At 42.7% G+C, this 27,021-nt stretch overlaps 1 protein-coding gene across 14 annotated transcripts in view; it reads left to right on the top strand.

Moving 5' to 3' along the window:
- hdac4 (histone deacetylase 4) overlaps positions 1-27,021 on the top strand; it is a 444,296-nt gene that overhangs the window by 157,248 nt on the left and 260,027 nt on the right. For 13 of the 14 annotated variants that reach the window (XM_078229095.1, XM_078229096.1, XM_078229098.1 and 10 more), the window contains one exon: positions 1,041-1,112. In XM_078229095.1, the coding sequence (XP_078085221.1) occupies positions 1,041-1,112 (72 nt within the window). Of the gene's footprint in view, positions 1-788; positions 812-1,040; positions 1,113-27,021 lie in introns of those variants that run through there. The other variant, XM_078229099.1, reaches the window with a different exon arrangement.

The raw sequence follows: 27,021 nt of genomic DNA, 5'->3' as shown, positions 1-27,021 counted from the left end.
CTGTGGTGGCTGTCCGGTGGGAAGAGGTTTGGTTTTATACAGGGTAAATGTAATGTTAATGTGTCTCCCCCCCGTCAGAGTTAAATGTGTCCGAGAGAGAAGTGAAACGAGATCTGGCAATGGATCGGAGGTGATTTCTAAAACCAGTTGAGCGGCTGATAATCCATGTCTTTTTGCAATAGGGTGAAAGCTGAAAAATAAATCAGAAACTGTCAGTACAACGCCAGAAAGGTGCACAAAAATATCACCCTTTCCTCCCCTCCAAAAACCTCTAACCTTCCTGTGATCTCGGTAGTTTTAAACCCATTGAACGCAAAATAAAATAGTGATTCCTAGTATGTGTGTGGGTAACGCGGGAGTTAAATAGTGTACACCACGTGTATAAATAACGCGATTGAAACATATTTATTGTGTATTTTGTCGGCTTTGCTGATTGTTTATCGCCTGATCAGAGAGGGAACAGTTTCCCACTGAGCCCCGAGGCCTGACAAAGCCGCCTTCCTCTCTCTCTCTCTCCACTTGATGCATGTTAATGTCCTGGAGTGTTGCAGCTATTTTTAGCTTCCACCTCCCAGGGCTCGCTTTCTGTCAACAGCAAGCCGCATTGTCGGTAAATCACATGAAATGAAATGCCTCTCTCTCCCCGCACCCCCCACATGTTTATTTGTCTCGGGTAAAAAGGATTGGCCAGGTGCTTTCAGCGACTTTGTACATTATACATTCGATGTTGCAAAAGAAAACGCGAATACTGGCGACCGCGCCAGTGGAAATGTTACTGATTCCGGGGAAGCTCCATTGTTTGTGACTGAAGGTCTGTTCCATGCAGAGCTGGGCGTGTGCTGCATGCAAACTTTAGCTGAGACGATCCCTTCTCCCCTCGCCCTCCCCCCATCTCTCTTTTGCCCCCTCTCTCGCCCCCACATCTCTTTCTCGCTCCCTCTTAGCCTCCCCCCCCCCCCCCCCAAGCCCTGGACATGCTGTTGGAAATATAGCTGCCTGGATTAAGACTGTTTACAAGACGGAATGCTTTTCACTTTCAGATGGACTATCCGGTCGCGATCAGTCAATCGAGTTGCTGAGTCCCTCGAGAGTGAATCACATGTCCAGTTCTGGTAAGACTACATTTTTTAATAGCAAGATTAATTTATCAAATAAAATCAAATCATGAGTTATTTCTAAATGTTGCCAGCACTCCAAAAGGAAATGATTTCACAGTGAATTATCGGTTGTTACGATTGGTTATTAGCATGTGTTTTTGTTCATTCTGAAGTCTTCATTTTTTTCTGATTAAAAATAGGCGGTACCAATATGTTCTGCAAAATGTCTGAAAGTTCAAACAGATTGGTTTGAAAAACCAATCTGGAATTGCATGTCTAATGCTGACCATGAAACTTGTCGATTGTCACAACCCATCTGGTTTACTAATATCCTTTGGGTAAATAAACCGTATCTGGTCTGACTTTGCATGCATGTGACTCCAGATCCATGGCAGTGTGGTTGACTCTGAAATGGCCGAGCAAACCATTCAGTTGTATCAAATCCGCTACAAAGTTGACGAGGAATGAAACTGGATGCATCAACCTAGGCACAGGAAATGAGAATGGCAAACTCAGCCCTGTTGACCCTGCAAAGTCCCCTTTACTAACATCTGAGGGCCCATGCCAAAATTGGGAGAGCTGTCTTGCAAGCTAGTCAAACAACAGCCTGCCGTAGTTATACTGACGGAATCATACTTTACAAATAATGTCCCAGGCATCGCTGTCACCATCCCTGGGTATATCCTGCCCTGCCAGCAGGGCAGGCCTAACCTAGGTGGCAGCACAGCAGTGTACACTAAGGTGCGGGGTTGCCCTGGGAGTTCTCAACATCAACTCTGGACCCCTAACGTCACATGACATCAGGTCAAACATGGGCAATGAAACCTGCTGAGGGTGGCAAGGGCAATGTACTGTGGGTGGGGGAGTTGAGTGTCCGTCACCACTGCTGATCGAGTTCTAAAAGACATGACTACGGGACTGAGTTAGCAGCAGCTGGTGAGGGAACTAACGAGGGAAAAGCCTTAACCAGTAGAAATTAGCTCCGCACACAGTCCTTGTGGAGATGAAATCCTGCCCTCCATGTGTGAGACATTACCACTTTGGTCAATGGGATAGATTTTGAACAGTCCTCCCACATCCAGCTGTGAATGGTGGTGAACAATTAAGCAACTCACTGGGGAAGGGGACTCCACAAATATCCCCACCATCAATAATAGAGGAACCCAGCAATTCAGTGCAAGAGATAAGAGTGTAACATTTGCTGCATTCTTCAGCCAAAAATGCCCAGTGGATGATCCATCTCAGCAGCCTCCTGAGGTCCCCAGAAATGCCAGTCTTCAGCCAATTTGATTCCCTCCATGTGCTATCACGAAACAGTTGAAGGTACTGGATAATGCAAAGGTTATGGACCTTGAGAATATTGCAGCAATTGTCCTGAAGACTTGTGTGCCAGAACTTGCCATGAGTCCTACCCAAGCTGTTCTGGCATAGATACAGCACTGGCATCTATCCGGCAATGTAGAAAATTGTCCTGCCATGTCCTGTACACACAACGCAGGACAAATCCAAACCAGCCAATTACTGCCCTATCAGTTTACCCTTGATCATCAATGAAGTGATGGAAGTGGTCATCAACATCGCTATCGGGTGTCTTTTGCAATAACCTGTTGACTGATGCTCATCCTGGGTTCTGCCAGGGCCACTCAGCTCCTGACATCATTGCAGCTTTGGTTCAAACATGGGCAAAAAAGCTGAACTCCAGAGATGAGATGAGACTGACTGCCCTTGACATCAAGGTCACATTTGACCGAGTGTGGCATCAAGGAGCCCTAGTAAAACTGGATTCAATCGGAATCGGGGAAAACGCTCTGCTGGTTGGAATCATGTAGCACAAAGGGAAATAGTTTTGGTTGGAGGTGTCATTCAGCTCCAGGACATCACTGCAGGAATTCATCCTGGGGCCAGCCATCTTCGGCGACTTCATCAATGACCTTCCTTCCATCATAAGGTCAGAAGTGGGAATGTTCACCGATGATTGCGCAATGTTCAGCACCATTCTTAACTCCTCAGATACTGAAGCAGTCCATGTCCAAATGCAACAAGACCTGGATACTATTAAGCCTTGGGCTGACAAGTAACATTCACGCCACAAGTGCCAGGCAATGACCATCCCCAACAAAACAGAATGTAATCATCGCCCCTTGACGTTAAATGGCATTACCATCGCTGAATCCCCCACTCTCAACATCCTGGATTGTTACCATTGGCCAGAAACTACAATGGACTAGCCATATAAATAGAGGCTACAAGAGCAGGTCAGAGGCTAAGAATTCTGTGGTAAGTATCTCACCTGCATGATTTACAAGGTGTGGCACAGTGGCAAGCACTGCTGCCTCACAGCGCCAGGGACTCGGATTCAATTCAGGCCTCGAGTCACTGTCTGTGTGGAGTTTGCATATTCTTTCTGTGTCTGCGTGGGTTTCCTCCAGGTGCTCCGGTTCCCTCCCACAGCCCAAAGTTATGTGGGTTAGGTTGATTGGCCATGCTAAATTGCCCTTAGTGTCAGGGGGGCAGGCAAGGTAAATACGTGGGGTTACTGGGATAGGGCCTGGGTGGGATTGTTGTTGGTGCCTGTTCGATGGGCCGAATGGCCTCCTTCTGCGCTGTAGGGATTCTACGATTCTAAGTCAGGAATGTGATGGAACACTCTCCCCTTGCCTGGATGGGTGCAGCTCCAACAACATTCAAGAAGCTTTACACCATCCAGGACAAAGTAGCCTGCTCGATTGGCATCCCATCCACAAACATTCACCCCCTCCATCACCGACACAGGGTAGCAGCAGTGTGTACCATCTACAAGATGCAATGTAGGAACTCACCAATGTTCCTTATACAGCACCTTCCAAATCCATGACCTCCACCATCTAATTGACAAGGGCAGCCGATACATGGGAACACCCCTCCAAGCCACTCACCACCCTGACTTGGAAATATATTACTGTTCTTTCACAAGATCTGTTCCTAACAGCACTGTGGGCGTACATACATCAGATGGTCTGTAGCGATTCAAGAAGGTGGCTCATCACCATCTTAGGCAATTAGGGATGGGCAGTAAAAGCTGGCCTAGCCAGCGAAGCCTACATCCCAAGAATGAATTTTTAAAAAATGGTTACTCAATAGTCTGTGTTACAAAATGAGACAAATAGGTCAGGTGATCAAAACTGATATGTTGGAGGGTGTATTCAATGCTGTGATCATGCTTGGGAAGTTATTTATGAAGAGTGTCTCTGAACTTGGTGGCTGTGTTCAGACTAGCCGTTGAAAAGCACTGCAATTTTCCAATTTTGTTTTAAATTTTGATTCATTTTGAGTTTCATTTTGATTAGCAGCTCAGTTGTCGGTTGGCTGGATGGTTGGGGTTTGTGATGCAGAGTAACAGCACGGGTTCAATTCCTCGCAACAGCTGAGGTTATTTATGAAGGCCCTGCCTTCTCAACCTCGCCTTGCGTGTGGTTAAATCACCACCACTCAGCCGTCTCTGTCAGCCTAAGTCTCACAACATCAGGTTAAAGTCCAAAAGGTTTATTTGGAATCATGAGCTTTCAGAGCACTGCTCCTTCTTCAGGTGAGGAAGGAACAGCGCTCCGAAAGCTCGTGATTCCAAATAAACCTGTTGGTCTTTAACCTGGTGTTGTGAGACATTTACTGTGCCCACCCCAGTCCAACGCCGGCATCTCCACATTCTGGTCATCTAGGGCTATGGCGACTTTACCTTTACCACTATGCTTGAGCGACTTTCATTGCAAGTCCAATTAAAAGCAATAAGTAAAAACTATCAGTAATTTCTTCCATTTAAGTTGAAAACTTGGAACTTTATGCTCTTTTTGCATTCTTCATTTTTCTCTCTCGTTTTTTGTGCTCAGTCCTACCTCCCCATGTTTTTTTTTCTTCCTGGAATCCTGTTCCATAAGCAGAATTAGTTCTCTCAAGCCTTGCACAAGTGGCCATTAGTCCTTTGTGAGTCTTGTGACCAGTCTGTCTGACTGTCAGAGCCCGATGGGCAACATTGCTGCTGCCCTAATTCAACACCATACACTCGCAGTTCCAACAGTGGTCACTATATAGCAATCTAGGGTGCTTACTGTCTGTAAATGTTTAATTCTGTTTCCATTACAAATGATTTTAAGGTTTTGAACCAATTTTTTCGGGATTATATTCTGTTCCTCTGGGTGTTTTTTTTTGTTAGACTTGACAATGAGTTCTTAATCCTTCTGTCTCAGAATTATGGAAAAACTGATTTGGCACATAACCGTGAAGTTTACCCCTCAACGTTTGCATTTCTGAAAATAGGTTAAATCATTGTTTCTGGAACAAGATTCAAAACAGATTCTTTCTGAAATATACTGTTTTCAGGAAAAAGTACAACTTTGCGCTAAGTCCACTCCTTGCTCAACATTGGCAACTTGACCCCATTCCCAAGGATCCCTTTGCCAAACCCTTCTCAGGTCTTCATCTCTTTAAAGTCTCTTTATAGCGAGCAGAAAGTGCTGGAAAAGCTCAGCAGATCTGAATAAGAGTCATATTGGACTCGAAATGTAACTGTCTCTCGGCAGAAGCTGCCGTACCTGCTGGTTTTTGCAGCACTTTCTGTTTTTATTTCCAGCATCCACAGTATTTTGCTTTTATTCTTATTCTGAGCATTTGGTCATCCTTTCTTAAGCTGGCTGTCCCAATTCCCTACATTACAACACCAGTGAGTGCACTTAAGAGTGCATCACTGGTTGTGAATTGCTCAAGTTGTGTGCGGCACTATACAAATGCATGTTTATAGTTTCTAGATCTGAGTGTCGGTCTTCTTCCCCCTTTATCTCTGAGATATTTTGGGATATATTTTATGTTAAAGACACAGTTGCAGGTGGTGGTGGTGATCTTAAAAATTGCTGATTAAACTGTGTGCAAAAGACTCTCCGGGTATTCATAGAACCATTGCATCCTTGCAAGACCGATGTACCTGATCTCATTCTCCTGCCCTTTCCTGATATCCTTTTTAGATTTATTCTTCTCTCGAAGCTGTTACAGATTCCACTTTCATCAGCATTATTGGTGAGAACGTTCTTTGCTAACTGTGTAAGGATATTTTACTTTAATTTCTTCCTTTGGTTTTTTTGATCAGAAATTGATGTCTTCTGGTTACTGTTTCACTGACCAATGGAAATAACATTATCTATGTAAAAGCAAATTACTGCGGATGCTGGAATCTGAAACCGAGAGAAAATGCTTGAAAATCTCAGCAGGTCTGGCAGCATCTGTAAGGAGAGAAAAGAGCTGACGTTTCGAGTCCAGACGACCCTTTGTCAAAGGGTTATCTGGACTCAAAATGTCAGCTCTTTTCCCTCCTTACATTATCTATATATTTGATTAATTTTGAAGATTTTGGTTACATCTGTTTTTTTAAAAAAAGTATTTGTTCTAATGGGGCCCCGTTTTCTCAGTGTCTTCTAACTGAAGTCTTTCATTCGTGTAGTCACCTTAGTGAAACAGTTCTGCAATCTCTCAATGACCTTGATGCCATTCATAAAGTGAGGCACCCAAAACAGGATATGATCTAGTCTGACTGTGGCCGAACCAATGATCTATATGTAACCTTGGAAGTAATGCAATATAAACTGAAAATGCTAGAAATTTTCAGCAGGTCAGGCAGCATCTGTTGAGATATTGAAACAGGGTTAATGTTTCAGGTCTACGTCTTTTTGTCAAAACTGGAAAATCTTGTAGATGCCTCGGGTTTTAAATTTACTGAAAGAGTGGGAGGAGAGGAAAGAATAAGAGTCTGTAATGGGTGAAAAAGATCAAGTGATAAAGGGATGATGTTGCAAGGCGAAAGGTTGGTGATGGAACAAATTAAGAAACAAAAGATTGATTTTAGAGGAGTTGCAAATAGCAACAGCACAATTGTTATCATCCCCTGCTTGTCCCTGCATGTAGGGAATGTGGCAAAGCAGCCTGTAGCAACAATGCTCCGCAGCTGAGCACTCGCTCATCACTGACTCTCACACAGGAGAAAATGGTGGAAAGCACAATGTAGATCGATCATGTGGTCAGGGTAGCTTACGTCATCTTGTGGACAAAATGGTTCGGGCAAAAAAGTGGAGGGTAGATGCCAGGTGGAAAAGAGAAGCATGAGACAGAAAAAGAGAGGAGCTCAGGGAGCATGAGTCCAGGAAAGAAAATTACAGATTCAGGGAAGTGGAGATAATGAGACAGTGAGCGGAACTTGGCATGGGATACAAAGTAAAACAGGGGAGAAGAGAATTTAACCATCTCCCCATGACATTTAGTGGTACTACCATCACTGAAACTCCCACGAGTTGAAAAAGGCATAATGTGGGTTACTATTGACCAGAAACTGAACTGTACCGACCATATAATTATTGTGGCTACAAGAGCAGGTGAGTGACTGGAAATTGTGTAGCCTGTAACTCGCTTCCTGACTCCACAAAGCCTGTCCACCATCTAAAAGGCACAGGTCAGGAAAGTAATGCCACACTCTCAACTTGCCTGGATAAGTGCAGTGTAGCTCCATTCAACATTCAAGAAACTTGACTCTGTCCAGGACAAAGCAATCAGCTTGACAGGCACCACATTCACTCCCTCCGCTACCAACACACAATGGCAACAGTATACCATCTAAAAAATCCATTGCAGCAGCTCACCAAGGCTCCTTCAACAGACTTTTCAAATCTCCAACTTCTACCACCTAGAGAGACAAGGGCTGTATATGCAGGAGAACACCACTAGCTTCAAGGCCCTCTTCATGTCACATACCATCATTTCTTTACTTTAGTTGAGTATCGTTCTGGAACTCCCTTCTAAACAGTAATGTGGAAGTATCTACATCACACGGACTGCAGCAGTTCAAGATGGCAATCAGGGATGCGCAACAAATGCTGGCCTAGCCAGCAATGCCCACATCCTGTAAAAGAATTAAAAAACAACCCTGCCCAGTTGTTTCCCTAGGGATTGCATTCTCCCACACCAGGTCACAACAGCAGAAGATCATTATGACCCATGACGTAGATAATCATTTCGGTCTACGCTGATGCCTGTAACTAGCAATTACGTTCCTCACTGGACATTTATTTAGCTCTTTTTCAAAGAGTTAAGCAACACAACTTGAAGATAAAAATAGAAAAATGTTGGAAATGCTCAAAGTCTGGCTGCCACTGAAGAGAGAAACTGTTAACTTTTCAGGTCCGTAATTTTTCACCAGAATTGTCCTTTGCAGTTATACAACTTTACTTTGATACAATCTTAAGACAGTCACTTAGTGTGGTATTTTTAAAGGATGACCGCGATGGTACAAACAAACAATTCCTTTATTGTAAGGCAAACAGCCAATGACATCACGTGGTCGATCACTTAAAGTGCCCTTGTTTAATGCTGAAAAAAGAGGCATGCTGTAGAAGCTTTTCACCTTGCACTGATCAAGACCGATTTGCAAGAATACCAAAACTCAAGGGAGCAACAACTTGTATTGTATGAGAAGAGGGTGCTGATTGGTTGGCAAGTGGAATCTGATTAGTTGAGATATTGCCATGGAGGATATACCAGAGAACAGTTAACTGCCAAGTTTTTGTTTAAATTCAAGCCAGCCAGATCAACTATGGTCAAGACATTTTAACTTGACTAATATTGACTGGAATTGTTATAGCTCTAGCTCGTTAGAGGGGTCAGTTTTTGTTCAAAGCGTGCAGGAAGGTTTTTTGACTCAGTATGTAGACAGGCCAACTAGAGGTGAGGCTATATTGGATCTGGTGCTGGGAAATGAGCCAGACCAGGTGCTAGACTTGGAAGTTGGTGTGCATTTTGGTGATAGTGACCACAATTCGGTTACGTTCACCTTAGTGATGGAAAGGGATAGGCATGAACCTCGGGCCAGTGGTTTTAGCTGGGGGAAGGGTAATTATGAGGCTATTAGGAGAGAATTAGGAAACATAGGTTGGACTAGGAGATTACAGGGACTGGGAACGTCCGACATGTGGAGTTTTTTCAAGGAGCAGCTACTGCGAGTCTGTGATAGGTATGTCCCTGTCAGGCAAGGAGGAATTGGTAGGGCTAGGGAACCGTGGTGCACCAAAAAAGTTTCTTTGTTGGTTAAAAAGAAAAAGGAGGCTTATGTTCGGATGAGATGTGAGCACTCGGGTAGTGCACTAGAAAGCTTTAGATTGGCTAAGAGGGAGTTGAAGAGCGAGCTTAGAAGGGCTAAAAGGGGACATGAGAAGACTTTGGCGGATAGGGTTAAAGAGAATCCTAAGGCGTTCTATAGGTATGTCAAGAACAGAAGGTTGGTTAGGGCAAGTTTAGGGCCAGTTATAGATGGCAGAGGGAAGTTATGTGTGGAACCGGAGGAGATTGGTGAAGCATTGAACCAATATTTCTCTTCGGTGTTCACGCAAGGGGACATGAATATAGCTGAGGAGGACACTGGGTTGCAAGGGAGTAGAATAGACAGTATTACAGTTGATAAGGAGGATGTGCAGGATATTCTGGAGGGTCTGAAAATAGATAAATCCCCTGGTCCGGATGGGATTTATCCAAGGATTCTCTGGGAGGCAAGAGAAGTGATTGCAGAGCCTCTGGCTCTGATCTTCAGGTCGTCGTTGGCCTCTGGTATAGTACCAGAAGATTGGAGGTTAGCGAATGTTGTCCCATTGTTTAAGAAGGGGAACAGAGACTTCCCCGGGAATTATAGACCGGTGAGTCTCACTTCTGTTGTCGGCAAGATGTTGGAAAAAATTATAAGGGATAGGATTTATAGTTATTTGGAGAGTAATGAATTGATAGGTGATAGTCAGCATGGTTTTGTGGCAGGTAGGTCGTGCCTTACTAACCTTATTGAGTTTTTTGAGAAAGTGACCAAGGAGGTGGATGGGGGCAAGGCAGTGGACGTGGTATATATGGATTTTAGTAAGGCGTTTGATAAGGTTCACCATGGTAGGCTTCTGCAGAAAATGCAGATGTATGGGATTGGGGGTGATCTAGGAAATTGGATCAGGAATTGGCTAGCGGATAGGAAACAGAGGGTGGTGGTTGATAGTAAATATTCATCATGGAGTGCGGTTACAAGTGGTGTACCTCAGGGATCTGTTTTGGGGCCACTGCTGTTTGTAATATTTATTAATGATCTGGATGAGGGTATAGTTGGGTGGATTAGCAAATTTGCTGATGACACCAAAGTCGGTGGTGTGGTAGACAGTGAGGAAGGGTGTCGTAGTTTGCAGGAAGACTTCGACAGGTTGCAAAGTTGGGCCGAGAGGTGGCGGATGGAGTTTAATGCGGAGAAGTGTGAGGTAATTCACTTTGGTAGGAATAACAGATGTGTTGAGTATAGGGCTAACGGGAGGACTTTGAATAGTGTGGAGGAGCAGAGGGATCTAGGTGTATGTGTGCATAGATCCCTGAAAGTTGGGAATCAAGTAGATAAGGTTGTTAAGAAGGCATATGGTGTCTTGGCGTTTATTGGTAGGGGGATTGAATTTAGGAGTCGTAGCGTTATGTTGCAACTGTACACAACTCTGGTGCGGCCGCACTTGGAGTACTGTGTGCAGTTCTGGTCCCCACATTACAGGAAGGATGTGGAGGCTTTGGAGAGGGTGCAGAGGAGGTTTACCAGGATGTTGCCTGGTATGGAGGGGAGATCCTATGAGGAGAGGCTGAGGGATTTGGGATTGTTTTCGCTGGAAAGGCGGCGGCTAAGAGGGGATCTTATTGAAACATATAAGATGATTAGAGGTTTAGATAGGGTGGATAGTGATAGCCTTTTTCCTCTGATGGAGAAATCCAGCACGAGGGGGCATGGCTTTAAATTGAGGGGGGGTAGTTATAGAACCGATGTCAGGGGTAGGTTCTTTACCCAGAGGGTGGTGAGGGATTGGAATGCCCTGCCAGCATCAGTAGTAAATGCGCCTAGTTTGGGGGCGTTTAAGAGATCCGTAGATAGGTTCATGGACGAAAAGAAATTGGTTTAGGTTGGAGGGTCACAGTTTTTTTTTTAACTGGTCGGTGCAACATCGTGGGCCGAAGGGCCTGTTCTGCGCTGTAATGTTCTAAGGAGAATGAACCTCAAGTTTCTGTTTAGTTGAAAAAGGCATAATGTGTGGACCTGTTCCTTTTGTTTGCAAAGGACAGGTCCCTGTGTGTGAATATATGTAGTTTCTAATACCAATACGTGAGCCACATTGCGAGCCTGACTAATAACCTTAAATTGGTTATCAGTTTAATTCTTAGCACACTCAGGGTTGTTTAGCAAGTGTTGTTCAATTGCAGAATCGCATCTAATGTTGGTCACCATATTTTGAGTTTTGGAAGCACAGGCTGGTTGCATACAGTCAGTACTTTGCCTGTTGTGTGTGAATAGCCAGAGGGATGTGCTGCTTTATATGATCACCTGGTTGTTGGGATATATGGCCTACTAAGCATCACACTGAAATTCATAAACTACACTACTCATTTGTGTGGTAGGCAGAACGCCTTTTTAGCTTGATGGCAGCATCCTGTTTGAGGCGATTGCTACGATATTGTGGCTTTGTGAAACGGCTAGTTGCACCTGTTGCTCAAATTTCTGAGATACTTTAACCCGCCCAAAATGATCTGAGGTACTCTTCAAGACCAAAAGAGGTGGCCTTGGGGCCCATTCATGAGTTAGCACGATGTGAGCAGTGATCTAATGAGGGTAGCCATTCTCCTACAGGATAACTTTTACGCATGTGACTTTGGCAAGAAACCTGCATGGTGAGCAAATGGCTCGGGCCTTATTTACGAGATTGCCGATAAACCCAATCTTTTCACCCGTGAAACTGTAGGAATCCCAATGCATATATTGGCCAGTGAAGATGGGCTTGTGGTAGAGAGCCCATTGGCAGATTTCTCACCTAATACATTAAGGAAAGGGAGCTCATTTGACTGCTCTATTTCAAAGGTGAATTTGAGCACAGGATGGAGTCCGTTAAGGCATATAAAGAAATTTTACAAGCAGCTGCAGATTCTAATATAGAAAAAGTATTAACTGTGCATCTGAAATATGCAAGTTGTAGGAGATTAAGGTTATTTCGTTGAAAACACTTTTTTCACGGAAACCAACAAAGATATTGGCGAGAGCTGGGCCAAGAGTGGATCCCAAGGCAACACCGTCTATTCGGGTATACATACTGCTGCTAAAACTGAACTCAGCTGTGTGATTTGTTGAGTTCATAAATTCAATGAATACAGATTTTAATTTAAACAAAAACTTGGCAGTTAACTGTTCCCTGGTGCATTCTCCATGGCAATGCCTCTACTAATCAGAGTTCAAGTAATCATATCATAGAATCCTAACAGTGCAGAAGGACACCTTTTGGCCCATAGAATCTGCACTGACTTTCCGAAAGAGCATCTTCCCCAAACCTTATCCCCGTAACCCCACATATTTACTCCACAAATCCCCTTAACCGACACATCTTGGGACTTTAAGGGGCAATTTAGCATGGCCAATCCAGCTAGCCTGCACATCTTTGTACTTGCCAAACAATCATCGCACTCTTCTAGTAAAAATTGTTGTTCCCTTTGAGAAATGGTATTCTTGTGAATCTGTTCTGATGAATGCATGGCAAAAAGCTTCACAGTAAGTCTATTTTTTTCAGCAAAACTTGAGATAATTAGTTGGAGATTTAGATAGAAACTTGCCCATGTGGAATAAGGGAGAAAATGAACTACCACCGTTTCTTTTAGTTCCTTTCAAATTTGTGTCTTAAAATATTCATATTGGTAGATACCAATAAGCCTCTGCCACCAAGTGGTGCTGGATAATTTATCTTCTGTCTGATCAGGCAATGGTGCAGTGTCTTTCGGATACCTGCCAACTTGCCCAGCACCTTGTTAAAGACCTTTGATCTTGGTATCCCTAAAGTTGTACATTTATTGTGCTTCTGACCTTAGTTTTAGTGCACTGTGTCAGTGAATTTACCTGTTTTATTAAATCATAATATATAATATCCTTCCGAATGGTACTGTGGAATTGTACTTGGTGGCCTTGGTGATGGATTATATTTTCCTGAATTTCTTCAAATATTTTGACTCTCTTACTGTATCAAAACTGTATTTTGGTTTAATATGTTGTCTAAATTACAGCCATTCTTAATTCTTTATACCAAACTGATCTGGGATGGCTTAGATGATCTAGGTAAAGATTCAGTTCAGCAAATTGGGACTGGAGTTTTCAGCAACATCTTTCCAACCATTAAAATAACTTATGCACAAGTAACAACATCATGAGGAAGATCTTGCTTTTATGGCCAGTGACGTACGGTCAACTTGGCACATTTAGGTTCCACAAGCTATAAGTTGGATAAGCTGTTTTCCAGAGTTCGAGGGAGGAATGTTAGCAGAAGAGATTCTTGCTCTTGTTTGAATGATGCGTGGGATCTTTTACCTCCAGCTAAACAAACCGATAAAACCTGATACAGAAAGATGATACTTGCATCAGTGTGTTGCAGAGCAGTGGAACTTGAACTCACAGCCTTCAGATTTAGAGGTACAAGTTCTGCCAGTTAAACAAAGGTGATTCTTAATGCATTTCAGTCCCAAACTCCATCGCTGGTTGTAATTGTGAAAGTCTCTCTCTGCTGTTACTAGTGTAGTTTAAGTAGGTCATGATCATGTCTCAGTAGACCAGTCTCAGTGGACCAGTAAACTATTTTCAGAAGCAAGCTACAGTGGCACCGTGATCATTTGCATCCCCATGCTTTCAATTATCCACACATAGTAACACGCAGAAAAGCAGAAGTTGCGGTTAGTTGTATTTTTAACTTTCTAGTCCATGTAAAGCACCTCGCTGTTAACTGCTGAGTAATGCTTGCAAAAGAGAATGTGAGAAGTGCTTCTAAAGATGCTCAGATGGAGAAAGGCTCTTGAAGACAAGTATTGGGAGTGTTGAATTTGCATGTCGTTCATTACTGCAAGTAATATACTACCTCTGTGCAGTACGTGGATCTTTATTCTACCCAGTTGTTTTTCTATTCTCATGTTTTACTAATTATTCAAAATTTAATGTCCATTTTGTTATTGATCTAATTTTGCTTTGTAACCCTGCTGTGAAGTGCCTTGGGATCTTTCATGATATTAAAGGTGCTATATAAATGTCATTCCAGGAATTTTCTCAATTAAATTTTTGTTGACTTTACAAAGATGATTGGTCATGCTAAATTGTCCCTTTGTGTCCCAGGATGTGTAGTTTGGGGGGAATTTGCAGGATAAATACGTGGGGTTACAGGGATAGAGATTGTTGCTGGTGCAGGTTCGATGGGCCGAATGGCCTCCTTCTGCACTGTAGGGATTCTATGATTAAGATATATTTCTTAGAAATCTTAGAAACCCTACAGCACAGAAAGAGGCCATTCGGCCCATCGAGTCTGCACTGACCACAATCCCACCCAGGCCCTACTCCCATATCCCTACATATTTACCCACTAATCCCTCTAACCTACGCATCCCAGGACACTAAGGGCAATTTTAGCATGGCCAATCAACCTAACCCGCACATCTTTGGACTGTGGGAGGAAACCGGAGCACCCGGAGGAAACCCACACAGACACGAGGAGAATGTGCAAACTCCACACAGACAGTGACCCAAGCCCGGAATCGAACCCAGGTCCCTGGAGCTGTGAAGCAGCAGTGCTAACCACTGTGCTACCGTGCCGCCCTGCGGCATATATTTGGTATATTTGATTCTTGGGTTTTAGTATTGCTTCGTTAATTCTGTAACCATGAACACCTGGTTACCTTTGCAGTGAGGTCCAGATCTCCGCACTCGCTTGATCACATCCACAGCAGAGTACATGTGCCTGTCTGGCAAAGGTTATCAAACACACATCTTCTGGACTCTCAACTGGATACAGCAATGCGTATCATAACTGGAACCATTCATTCAACACTTGTCCTCACAGGCACCACTCTCCCACACATCTGCTGACTGCCCAAAACCCGCAAGCTGATTCAACCCATCCTTGCTGCACCTCTCATCACTTCATGATGACCTGTTCAATCCACCTTTCGTCTGGGCGGCCCATAGTGAGCACCGTTCCTGAGCACCATCTATTAGCAAACACTCTTTGGATCAAGGAGTGGGAAACATTAGAAATCACCTAGTTCCTTCTCACAAACACCATCTGTCAATTGGCAGGCGTTGATCTATCACAGTGAGACTGACACTTGCTAAACAGGTTCAGGACAGATCAAGATCACTGTGCAGCCAACCTCTGCTGGGGCCTCCGTATAAATCCCTTGTGCACCTGTGGGGAGAGACAATGCTGCATGTTACTGAGGAGTGTCCCCTGTACAGACTAAGTGGCAGACTAATCGCCTTAAACTCAGCAAATGAGGCTTTTGGGGATTTCCATTTGCTAAATAAATACATTTATATAGCTAAGTTTCAGTGTATTTTTCATCTATGCAGTTCAGAATTCAATGCTATAGTTAAGTGGCAAAAAGTATGTACCAATTATTTCAATCGCCTATTTTGTAGAAAATGTAAACATTTGCCCTTTTTGAGCTAGTTTTGCAGATGTGTTCACCATTATTAACTTGTATATTGCACTCCTGTTTGCTGTCAATGAAGCCCAACTGTTTCTAGCTTTACCACATGGTGGGATGCTCACAGTTCCCCACAAGATATTGATGAAAGTTTTTGAACAGAGGCCTGCTGTGTTCCCCACCCCATCTTCCCAAAATGCTGGAAAATTTCAGCAGGTCAGACAGCAAATGTGGGGAGAGCGTATAGAGCTAGTGTTTCGAGTCAGGACAACCATGGTGGCACAGTGGTTAGCATTGCTGCCTCACAGCGCCAGGGACTCTGGTTCGATTCCCGACTTGGGTCACTGTCCGTGTGGAGTTTTCACATTCTCCCCGTGTCTGCGTTGGTTTCCTCCGGGTGCTTCGGTTTCCTCTCAGTGCGAAAGACGTGCTGGTGAGGTGTACTGGCCATGCTAAATTCTCCCTCAGTGTACTGGTCATGCTAAATTCTCCCTCTGTGTACCCAAACAGGTGCCAGAGTGTGGCAACTAGCAGATTTTCACAGTGACCTCATTGCAGTGTTCATATAAGTCTACTTGTGGCACTAATAAATAAACTTAAAAAGACTTTGTCAGAGCTGATGAATATTCATCCTATGTTCTATTCTTTCACTATCACTCAGTCAAAATTCTGAATTCTCTCCCTAACAGCACTGTGGGTGTACCTACACCACATGGACTGCAATGGTTCAAGAAAGCAGCTCACCGTCACCTTCTCAAAGGCAGCTAGGGATGGGCAATAAATGCTGACCTAGCCAGCAATGCTCACACCCCGTGAAAGAATATAATGCTCACCTTGCAATTTTCCTCTATGACCCAATCTATAGATAAATGTTTTTGAAATGTCTGTACCCAATACCTTTTGGTGGCATTTTTATAAGACTGAATATTTTCTATCCTTTTCCTTTTAAGTGATTGTATAGTTTCCTCATTCACTGGGTGTAGTGGAAAGCAGCTGAATTTGAATCCGTAGAGCACTGAAAGTTTATTTATGTACTCCTAGCATAGCTGTGAAAATTTAGTGACTGCACCATCGTACTGGGCATCCTGGTTTGTTTACACAAGTATTGGGTTGAATTTGTCTAGAAGCATGCCTAGACCAGTTTCATATGAAGAAATCTGGTCTGTGTACATGGGTGGGGTTTTCTGTTACTTGGATCAGTGATATTTTTGTATTTACGTCTGCGCATTTAATATTCGCACTGCAGATAAGTTGCATTATTTTCTTGTTAAAAACAGCTTCATAAACTGTTATTACATTTTCTCCTGTTGTACTTGGGAATAGTTTTATAGGTTGCTATAACATTCTGGTACTAATGTGACCATTCCCCACCTATGAGGCTGGACGAAGTGTGTTGGTGTGGTGTAAGTTGGATCTATAGCTGTTTGCACAAACGCACTAAGCAGGATATCTGAGTGGCACTCATTCCTGTGCATCTCTTCCTCGTTCCCCTCCACTGCAAGTACACAGTCAGTAACACCAGTTATATATCCTGTGTTTTCCCAGCTGAGCTCCCTTCTGGGTGCCGAAGCAGTATGGTTTAGTATCATTGTGCAATTACCCACAGAGCCATTGATATGATGCTGTGTGGGGCGGAGAGTGGAGGCAGGAAAAGTTGTTCAATTTAAATGTGAACAATATGCATTATCCATTGTGAAGAAGACTAATTTTTCATATTTGAAATCAATATCTGAATTCCCTAATCATATATGTATACAGTTAAGCTTCATTCAATGCATTTGGCGTTCTGCCACTTACCAAGTTGGGATCCGGGCTTCCAATCTTGGTCCCAATTGTGAAAATTTAGAATCCGTTTGGTAAATAAACTTGGATAAAAATGTTAAAATAAAACCAAAAGAGAAAACACTGGAAAATCTCAGCAGGTCTGGCAACATCTGTAAGGAGAGAGAAGAGCTGATGTTTCTTTGTAAAAATGTTGTACAGCTTAGTCTCTGTAGCATACTCTTAGGCTCCTGTCAACTAGTCAGTGCCGCATAGTTTCAAAGCTTCTGAAATGCTTTAAGCAGAAAAACATTTCAGGAATAAGACTCAAAACCCGAACATCATTAAAAGTTAGCTCCATTTCTGAAGCATTATTGACAGTTTTATATTAAAGGTTAGGTTAGCAGTACTAACCACTGTGACATGACAGAGGGAAGTGGCAGAGATAGTTCACTTTTTTTTGGAACCATCTTTGTTTTTTGCTCCTGCTATTGCTAATACGCTGCTGCTTCTAGTTGAGGAACAGAAGGCATGTTCCCAAATTGCAAATGGCAGAATGGGCAGGGTCATCTGTTCAGCCATTTTAAGTGTAACATGTGATTTCCCACTGACGATTGAACTTTGGGGTAACTTGTACCTATTTGAGGGTGGATGCAATATTGTACAGTAAAGTAGAATTAATGTTTAGGGATATAGGAAATAGAAAGGCTGTATGAAGTTGAACTGGACAGGATGGTAAAGAATCAGGTAAGAAAAAGGGAAAATTACCAACCCAATCCAGACTAAAATGTCTGCATATTGATTCGCCACATATAAGAAGCAGAAATAGGAACTAGAGTCATTGATTTAAAATAGAAAATGATGTAATAGCAGTAACTAAAACCTGATGGCAGCTGGGTTTAAATTGTCAATGAAATCATCAAATCTATTTTTTTTCAGGAGGGGGAGATAGAGGGAACGGGGTAACAATATTAGACAATAGCAATTCAGCATGAATTAACAATTATTGTAAAATATTTTAATTAAAACAGATTTTGATGGAAAAAAATGTATTTGGTGGAATGGGGAGGTTTTCTTTGATTCCTCAAGTCAATCTTCACTGTTCTAATAGTGAAGCAAGCACTATTTGACTGGAGAAAGAAAGCAAGTAGGTGACCTACAAGTGGCGAACATTTGGAAACTGGTCACCACCATCTAATTTGGATCAATGGAAGAAAAATAACAGAGTAATAGTATTTGACCGGCTGGATAAAAAACAGTTTCTGAAGGATTAAGAAAGAACCTTGCCCAGATCAAATGGAAGGAAACATTGGTGATAGGAACTGTTGATCAGCAATGGGAAATACTTGAACCAGAGATTTAAAAAAAGGTACAAATGAAGTCCATTCTAGTAAACTGGTTCCTTAGATAAAAAGAGAGTTAGACCTGTTAATAGGATCCAAGCTCCACAGTGTCCAAGTTATCTTCATTTATACCCTTTTACTCAAACCAATAATCAATAAATTAAACAAAAATGACGGGTGACAGACCTAGTGGGGCATTGCAACAAAAACAGAATGTCAAAGGAAACCTAACTAATTAAACCAAAACATAAATTCCTGTGGGCGATAGTGCACCCCATGCCCTATTTATATGTGCTTAAAGATGATTAATAGCCATCACCTGTTCCTCTCAACATTTAACAATGTAGTTGACATGACATTAATTCAGTGGGAATATTGTCTACAGTTTTAGACTGACTGGCATATGAGGATATAAGAGTAATGGAAAGGGCACTTCCTGGATCACGAGGGATGAGGGGGTTGCAGATTGGATAGAGAGTTAAAGTTGGTGTTTTATTCCCATTGGCATCATTTGAGGGGGTCACCTGGTGGAGGTTTTGACAGAATATGTGTGATAGGGAACAGGTTGTTTGTAGTGGTTGGCAGGAGCACGTAAACATTAGAAAACACTAAATAGAGGGCTAATGATTACCAGTATCGGTACATACAAGAGGAATTTGATAGTTATTAGTGAGCAGTTAGAGCAGGAAGCTCGTGAAGAAATACACTAGCTTAGACATGAATATCCTATTTGTGTACTTCAGCGTTCTATATACATTGTGTAAAAATCTACGTTATTTTCCACCATATGATAAATCTTTGAAGCTGCTGTGATCTTTGCCAAGCACAATCATGGTTGCCAATTCCCCCTTGGAGCATGGTATCTGTAGGAGGGGGAGAATAGTAGGAGAAAAAAACCCAGAATTGAACTAATGGTGACCAGTATCCTATGGTTGACTGGAGTACAGGAAGCTAACGAAGGATCCAATTGGAAGCGTTTTGGCGGGTAGGTAATGAAAGGTTGTTACATTGGTTGACGAATTAGGAGGATGTTGCATAAATTTTTGGATTAACATGAAAAGCTTAAAGGGGAAGTTGGAACAATATTTTCCCACATACACGATGTTAGAATATGCAATGTATTAATGTTACTGAAGTCATCTCAATTGCAAGGTTTATGGTATACAAGAGAAATACTGAAGGGTATGAGGAGCAGCAGAGACGTGGGAGTAGTGTAAGTTAGATCACACTGAGGTGAATGCAAGACTTCCACGTTGGGCCAGACAGCAGTCTTCTGACTCATGGACTCCCAGGAACACGCAACTGTGCTCTGAATTATTACTTGTGTATTTTTTATACCTGCATTGTGGAGATTTAATAGTTAACATCTATGCTTAGTCTTGGCCTCCTCTGCTGATACATTTGGCATGCAGTAATAGCTGGTTTATAACGTATCACAATACCTTAATTTATTTTTTCAGGTTGACTGCCCTAACATTTAGTACAGAACTGCCATTTCAGATATTCATCCACACATGAAAGATTAGGCCATTACTATTTTTGGATGCAGCACTGAAATATCTGTCAGTCTTGAGGCTTGTTGTATTGCTAGGCAGTGCTTCTCTGGTAAATACTGTTTTACTTTGCCTCCAGCAATTCTAAAAATAATTGAGCAGAACAAGAAATGAAAACAGCTTTGATTAATGTTCTGTGGAAGCCATAAGCAAAAACCACCTTGATTCTCGTAAGGAAATTTTTGAAAGTCGTTAAGAGTAATTTTCCTCAATCCAGTGCACCTGGTCAACAGTTCTATTTTCATAAATTGTTGGAACAGCTCATTTATCATGCACAGAAATATTCCTTTGGGAAACAATAGTGATTCCCCAGGCCAGAATTAGCCCCTCTAAGTTTGCATGCAAAGTATGAGAGTCAGAGGGAGGGAATAGGAATGTCTAGCACGACTAAAGTTACAGTCTAATATTCCATGTAGATACTGAGGTACAGTTAATATGAATATATACGGAGGGCTACCTCTCCAATCAAGGAAGAGGGGTACTCAGGGTTGCATGTTCCTGCTATGGGTCTTCATGTGACTGAACAAGGCCAGTTCTCAACCCACAGGTCTTTAGACGAGGTAATGGAATCTGGAGTATAGGTCTTTTTCCTGTCTGCTGCCCCTCTGCCTCGTTATTAAGACGTTGTGACTCAAAGTGTGACCAACTGGATGGACAAGTTGTTGCCATTCTGAACAATTAGCAGAAAGCTCCTCCCAGTCATTGTCAGTTCTGCTATGCTTCGAAGAGAGCTTCAGAATGTCTTTAAAGCATTTCCTTTGCCCTGCTGGAATGTCGACTTGAGAGTTGAGAGAACAGCACGTGGTGGGGAGCTGATTATTTGGCTATCTGGACGCAGTGTTCAGTCCATCACAGTTGATTTTGCAGGAGTTTTGCCTGAAAGCTTGTGGAGCTGGCTTGCAAAAGGACACTAATGTTTGTTCAACAGGGTTTTCCCGTTGAATCCGGAGGATGTGGTGGAAGCATTACTAATGGAATTTCCCTAGCACTGTGCCACTGTGTCACCCCTCGACTGCAGTGCATGTGGTACTGACAACTACTTTGTACACTCTGACTTCTATTGATTTGATTTGATTTATTATTGTCCCATGTATTAACATACAGTGGAATGTGTTGTTTCTTGCATGCTATACAGACAAAGCATACCGTTCATAGAGAAGGAAACAAGAGAGTGTAGAATGTAGTGTTACAGTCATAGCTAGGGTGTAGAGAACGATCAACTTAATGCAAGGTAAGTCCATTCAAAAGTCTGACAGTAGCAGGGAAGAAGCTGTTCTTGAGTCGGTTGGTACGTGACCTCAGACTTTTGTATCTTTCTCCTGAAGGAAGAAGGTGGAAGAGAATGTGTCTGGGGTCTTTAATTATGCTGGCTGCTTTGCCGAGGCAGCGGGAAGTGTAGACAGTCAATGGATGGGACGCTGGTTTGCGTGATGGATTGGGCTACATTCATGATCTTGTGACTTGTGGAGATCTTTGTACTCAAAGAACAAAGCCTTTGGGCCTGATAGTATTCCAGCTGAGGTCTTCAAAGCTTTTGCTCACATCAAGATTCCATAATGCTACAGATTTTGGAAAAGCAACCCTGACCCCAGGAATGTAATAATTGTAACGATCTTCAAGAAGGAAGAAAAAATAATATTGTGGGAACTATCAAGGTATTTCCCTCCTGTCCATAGCAGAAAAAATATATATAAATACACATACCTGCACGAAATAGCAGCCAGGCATATCAGAATCTAATCTCTGTGGCTTCTCGCCTTTGTGAATATGGAGGGAGCAGGACTGTGGGGAAATCTTGACATGTTGGAGATGTGGGGAGCAGACTTCAAAGAAAGCTCAACCTTGTGAATTGTTTTTTAAATGGTGATGGGTCTTTTGGGGATAGTTGAACATTTTTTCAGTCCATGCACTAAGGAGTAAAATACCAAGAAAGTGGTGTGTGCGTGCGTGTAAAACTAGAAAGAAATGATGTGATGTAAGATATTGCAGTCTAGTGATTTAAGGTCAGTGCATCAAATTCTTGAATTTGGCTTTAACACTGGCTCCATTCCAGACCACTTTGAGGTTAACCAAAGCTGATAACATCTCTGAATGTAGTGTGTCCTGTTGTGTGCCATGGGAAATTGAGGCAACTTCTGGTTAGTGTTGAAGCTCCAAGAAATTGGAGGGGATAAGTCATAAAATCTATGTTTAATGAAATTGGTATGTTTTTGATTTGCTATTACTCGGGTTTTCCTATGTATGGTTAGATGCTTGCTGGAAATGGGTTGATGGCACAAATAGAACATCTTTACTCGTGGTAACCAATGTAATATCCATTGCCTAACAGCTTTTGCTGGAAACTAGGGACTAATATTTTATTTAAAACATTTCAGTCTGATGAATATCAGCACTGAAATTTTACTTCTAAGATTGCTTCTATAATGTTTTCAAAAGTAACTACATTTTTAAGATACGACAATATTTTAACATCTCCACATTAAATAGGCAGGTTTAGCTTTTCCAGCATTCATTAGGCAGAAGCAGTATGGTGCAGCATAGCCCAGTTTCTGTCTGCCTTTATTGCTATAAATATTAGCTGCATTACATGGTGCATTTTCCTGCTAAATTTCTAGACTCTGCTTAAGTCAATTTCTGCTGGTGCTACAGTTCTGTATCTCTAGAGAAAGAGGGGGGGGGGGGAGAAATCATCCAGGTGTCTGCTCCTCGTAGCTGTAGCATTGCCTGACTTTACCCCTTCCTCCACTCATTTGCTGTTGAAATCCTCATGGATGCCTTTGTTACTTCTTCACCTAGCTAGTTCAATACACTGCTGGTCAGTCTCCCTTCTTCCACCTTCCATTAACCTGAGTTCACCCAAAATTCCCTGCCCCTATTCTAGCTCGCACCAAGCCCCATTCCCCCATTAACACTGTGCTCGCTGACTTACATTGGCTTCCAGTTGTGGGCTTCACCCTTGTTTTCCAATCCGTCCACCATCTCTCCCCTCCCTCTCTCTCTAATTTCCTTCAGCCCAATGACCTTCCAATAAATCTGTGCTCTTCCCTTTCTGACCTTTTGTGCATCCCAGAACTTAGTCCTTTTGAGGGCATGCCTTCATTGGATCCCAAGCTCTGAAATTACCCCTGCCAAAGTATCTCTGCCTCGCTCTCTCAGCCTCTCTCCTCCCTTAAGACCCTCCTTTAAAGTCTACCTCTTTGATCAAGCTTTTGCTCATCTGCCCTCATATTAACATATGTGGCCTGGTGCCAGATTTTTTGATAACACTCCTGTGAAACACCATAGCATGTTTTACAATGTTTGAAGTGCTGTAAGAGGAGCAGCAACAATAACTGGAGACTTTAATCACTCATGCAAGTTGACTACAGTTTGACAAAGGCTGTTTGGAGCCACGCTCAATGATATGCTGCCTTGATGCCAAGAGCAGTCACTTGTGCCTCACATCACTTTTGGAATTCAACCTTGTTGTCCGGCCAAGCTTGATATGATCTGGAACCCATTGATCTCGGCAGAACCCAATCTGAGCATCAGTGAACAGGTTGATGAGTATGTGCCCCTTTATAGCAGTGTTAACTATTCTTTCCATCATTTTATTGATTATGAGCAGACTCTCAGGGCAGTAATTGGTGGGTTTAGATTTATCAATCTGTGCACAGGGCACATCTTAGTTAAATGTCAACCTTGTAGTTCTGGAGCTCGGGTGTTCAGTACTGTAGTGAGGATGTGTCTGGAGCCCCTAGATCTATTGTATCCAGACCACTACGACCATTTCTTCATCTCGCATGATAAATCATTTGCTGCCTGCTGAAGGTGGTTGTGGAAGCTTCAGCCTTGTCTTTTGCACTCCTGCTGGCCTCTGCCATCACTGAGAACAGTAAGAAGTCTCACAACACCAGGTAAAAGGCCAACAGGTTTATTTGGAATTGCAAGTTTTGGGAGCGCTGCTCCTTCATCAGCTGCACCTTCATCACTCACCTGATGAAGGAGCAGCGCTCTGAAAGCTCATGATTCCAAACAAACCTGTTGGACTTTAATCTGGTGTTGTGAAACTTCTTACTGTGCCCATCCCAGTCTAATGATGGCATCTCCACATCATGGCTACCATCGACTCTGTCATGACATCAGTCTGGCAGTTATGCCCTTCAGGGTGAGGAAGGATGGCAGGTTTCTTTCCCTAGAGGAGATTAATGAACCGGTTAAGTTTTTCTGATAACTTGACAACATCATGGACACTCTCACTGATACTAGCTTTCTTTCAGAATTGTTTGTTTATTGAAAAGCTCCAACAGGGATATGAACTCTCATTCTGTAAATGACTAGTTTAAGCCTCTGGATTAATGATTCAGAATTGTAATTGGTGTGCCACCTTTCTCTGAATAAATCAAACCAGGTTTGAAATTTTGTATGATTATCCTGACTATTTCCGTCCATGCAGGCACTCGTCACATATGGGGGAGGCCGGTGGCTTACTGGTATTATCGCTAGACTATTAATCCAGAAACCCAGCTAATGTTCTGGGGACCCGGGTTCGAATCCCGCCACGGCAGATGGTGGAATTTGAATTCAATAAAAAATATCTGGAATTAAGAATCTACTGATGACCATGAAACCATTGTCGATTGTCGGAAAAACCCATCTGGTTCACTAATGTTCTTCAGGGAAGGAAATCTGCCTCCTTGCCTGGTCTGGCCTACATGTGACTCCAGAGCCACAGCAAAGTGGTTGACTCTCAACTGTCCTCAGGCAACTGGGAAGGGCAATAAATACTGGCAAACCAGTGATGCCCACATCCCATCAATGAATTTTTTTAAATTGTGTGCCTTTAGGTGTGTTGTATTCTACAAATCAAGTTATCAATTTCTCCTTATTTAGAATTCCATTTAATGATTTAGAGTAGCGTCCAGGTGGTGTTGACATTTTTGATTCTGGAAGTATGATGTGTTAAAACTATCAGGGGTTCATAGAATCATAGAAATCTACAGTGCAGAAAGAGGCCATTCGGCCCATCGAGTCGGCACCGACCACAATCCCACCCAGGCCCTACGCCCATATCCCTACATATTTTACCTGCTACTCCCTCTAACCTATGCATCTTCGGACACTAAGGGGCAATTTTTAGCACGGCCAATCAACCTAACCCGCACATCTTTGGTGTGTGGGAGGAAACCGGAGCACCCGGAGGAAACCCACGCAGACACGAGGAGAATGTGCAAACTCCACACTGACAGTGACCCAAGCCAGGAATCGAACCCAGGTCCCTGGAGCTGTGAAGCAGCAGTGCTAACCACTGTGCTACCGTGCCGGTTCTTTTGTTTTATTTTCCTAGATGTATGTAGTATATGGCAGTAAAACTATTTTGCATTTTCTTGAGCTCTAATGAATTGCTTGACCCATTTGTAGTTTTTAATCCCCTTTTATTGATACTAATTATATTTGATATTTATATTGAATCAACTGCAGGTTTGCTATTGTCAGCTTACAGGAAACCAAATTTAGGTCAGTTACCAGTTTCTGTATCTGTTTTCTGAGTGATCATGACCCTAGATTAATGTGCATTTCCGTGAGTTTGAAGTTTGTAATTCAGTAGGGTTGTTATTAATTCACAGTCTTACGCATTTGCAAAGCACCTTGGTGAAAAAAGAATGTCATTTGTTCTAAGCAAATTAATTGCATTTTTTATATTTTGCCTTGCTGCACTTGGAAGGAAAATAAGCAAATTCTCCATTATCCTATCTTTTGGAGCAGTTTTATGTTCTGATAGAATCATAGAATCCGACAGTGCAGAAGGAGGCCATTCAGCCCATCGAGTCTGCACCGACCACAATCCCACCCAGGCCCTATCCCCGTAACCCCATGCATTTAGCCTAGCTAGTCCCTCTTGACACTAAGGAGCAATTTAGCATGGCCAATCCACCTAACCCGCACATCTTTGGATATTGGATGATCCTCCTCATCCTTCAGGCACCATTCTCTTAGAGCTTTGGTGACCATGGACTTCCATTGGATTGGTCCATGATTATGTTTGGCTGAAGTGTTTTGTCTTTTGCATCTGGTTGACCAGGAATCCATGCTGCTCTTCCTGCCTGCCATCGGAGAATTGGAAGGATTTGAGGGCTGACAATCATGTTTGGCCATGTTCTGAACACACCTTCCATGACCATCAAGTTCCAGAGTGGGACTTGAACACACAGATTCTGGCGCAGAGGCAAGGATTACCCATTGCACCACAAAACCTTCCTCAGTATAGGATCAAATTAATGCATCGATTCAAGATATGCTTGTGTTCATCCTGGTGGAACTCGAGCATGGATGTGAATTGCTGATGATGGGAAAATGTTTTCAGTTTAGTTTCTAGCTTACAATGATCTATTCACACATCCTCACTTTTTTAAAGAAGGATATATTTGTTGAGATCAGTCAGTAACCATCTTATTGAGTTCATAACAAAAGGACTGGGACTCGGCCATTTGGCCCTTTGAACCTGCACTGAGCGCTGCTTTTAAGAGAGCAAGCTAACTGTCATACTCCCACACTTACGCTGTGTGTGGGCAAATTGATTACGACATTTAGCTGATGTAAAGTTATGATGCTGAGACAGAGCAGCCACGTATATGTACGGGTGATGATGTAGCCACGGTGGAGCAGCAGATTGACTGGTTCCTGTGAAACTGATAAACTAGGGATTCCCAACTAAAAGCAAACCAGGCATCCTTCATGACCAGTCCAAGAAAGACCCTGTAGGTTTATCTCCATTTTGCTAAC

This window comes from Mustelus asterias, chromosome 14, assembly GCF_964213995.1.
Source record: "Mustelus asterias chromosome 14, sMusAst1.hap1.1, whole genome shotgun sequence".
Lineage (NCBI taxonomy): Eukaryota > Metazoa > Chordata > Chondrichthyes > Carcharhiniformes > Triakidae > Mustelus > Mustelus asterias.
Note: the sequence above shows the minus strand (reverse complement) of the source record. Positions and strands in the feature narration are given on the sequence as shown.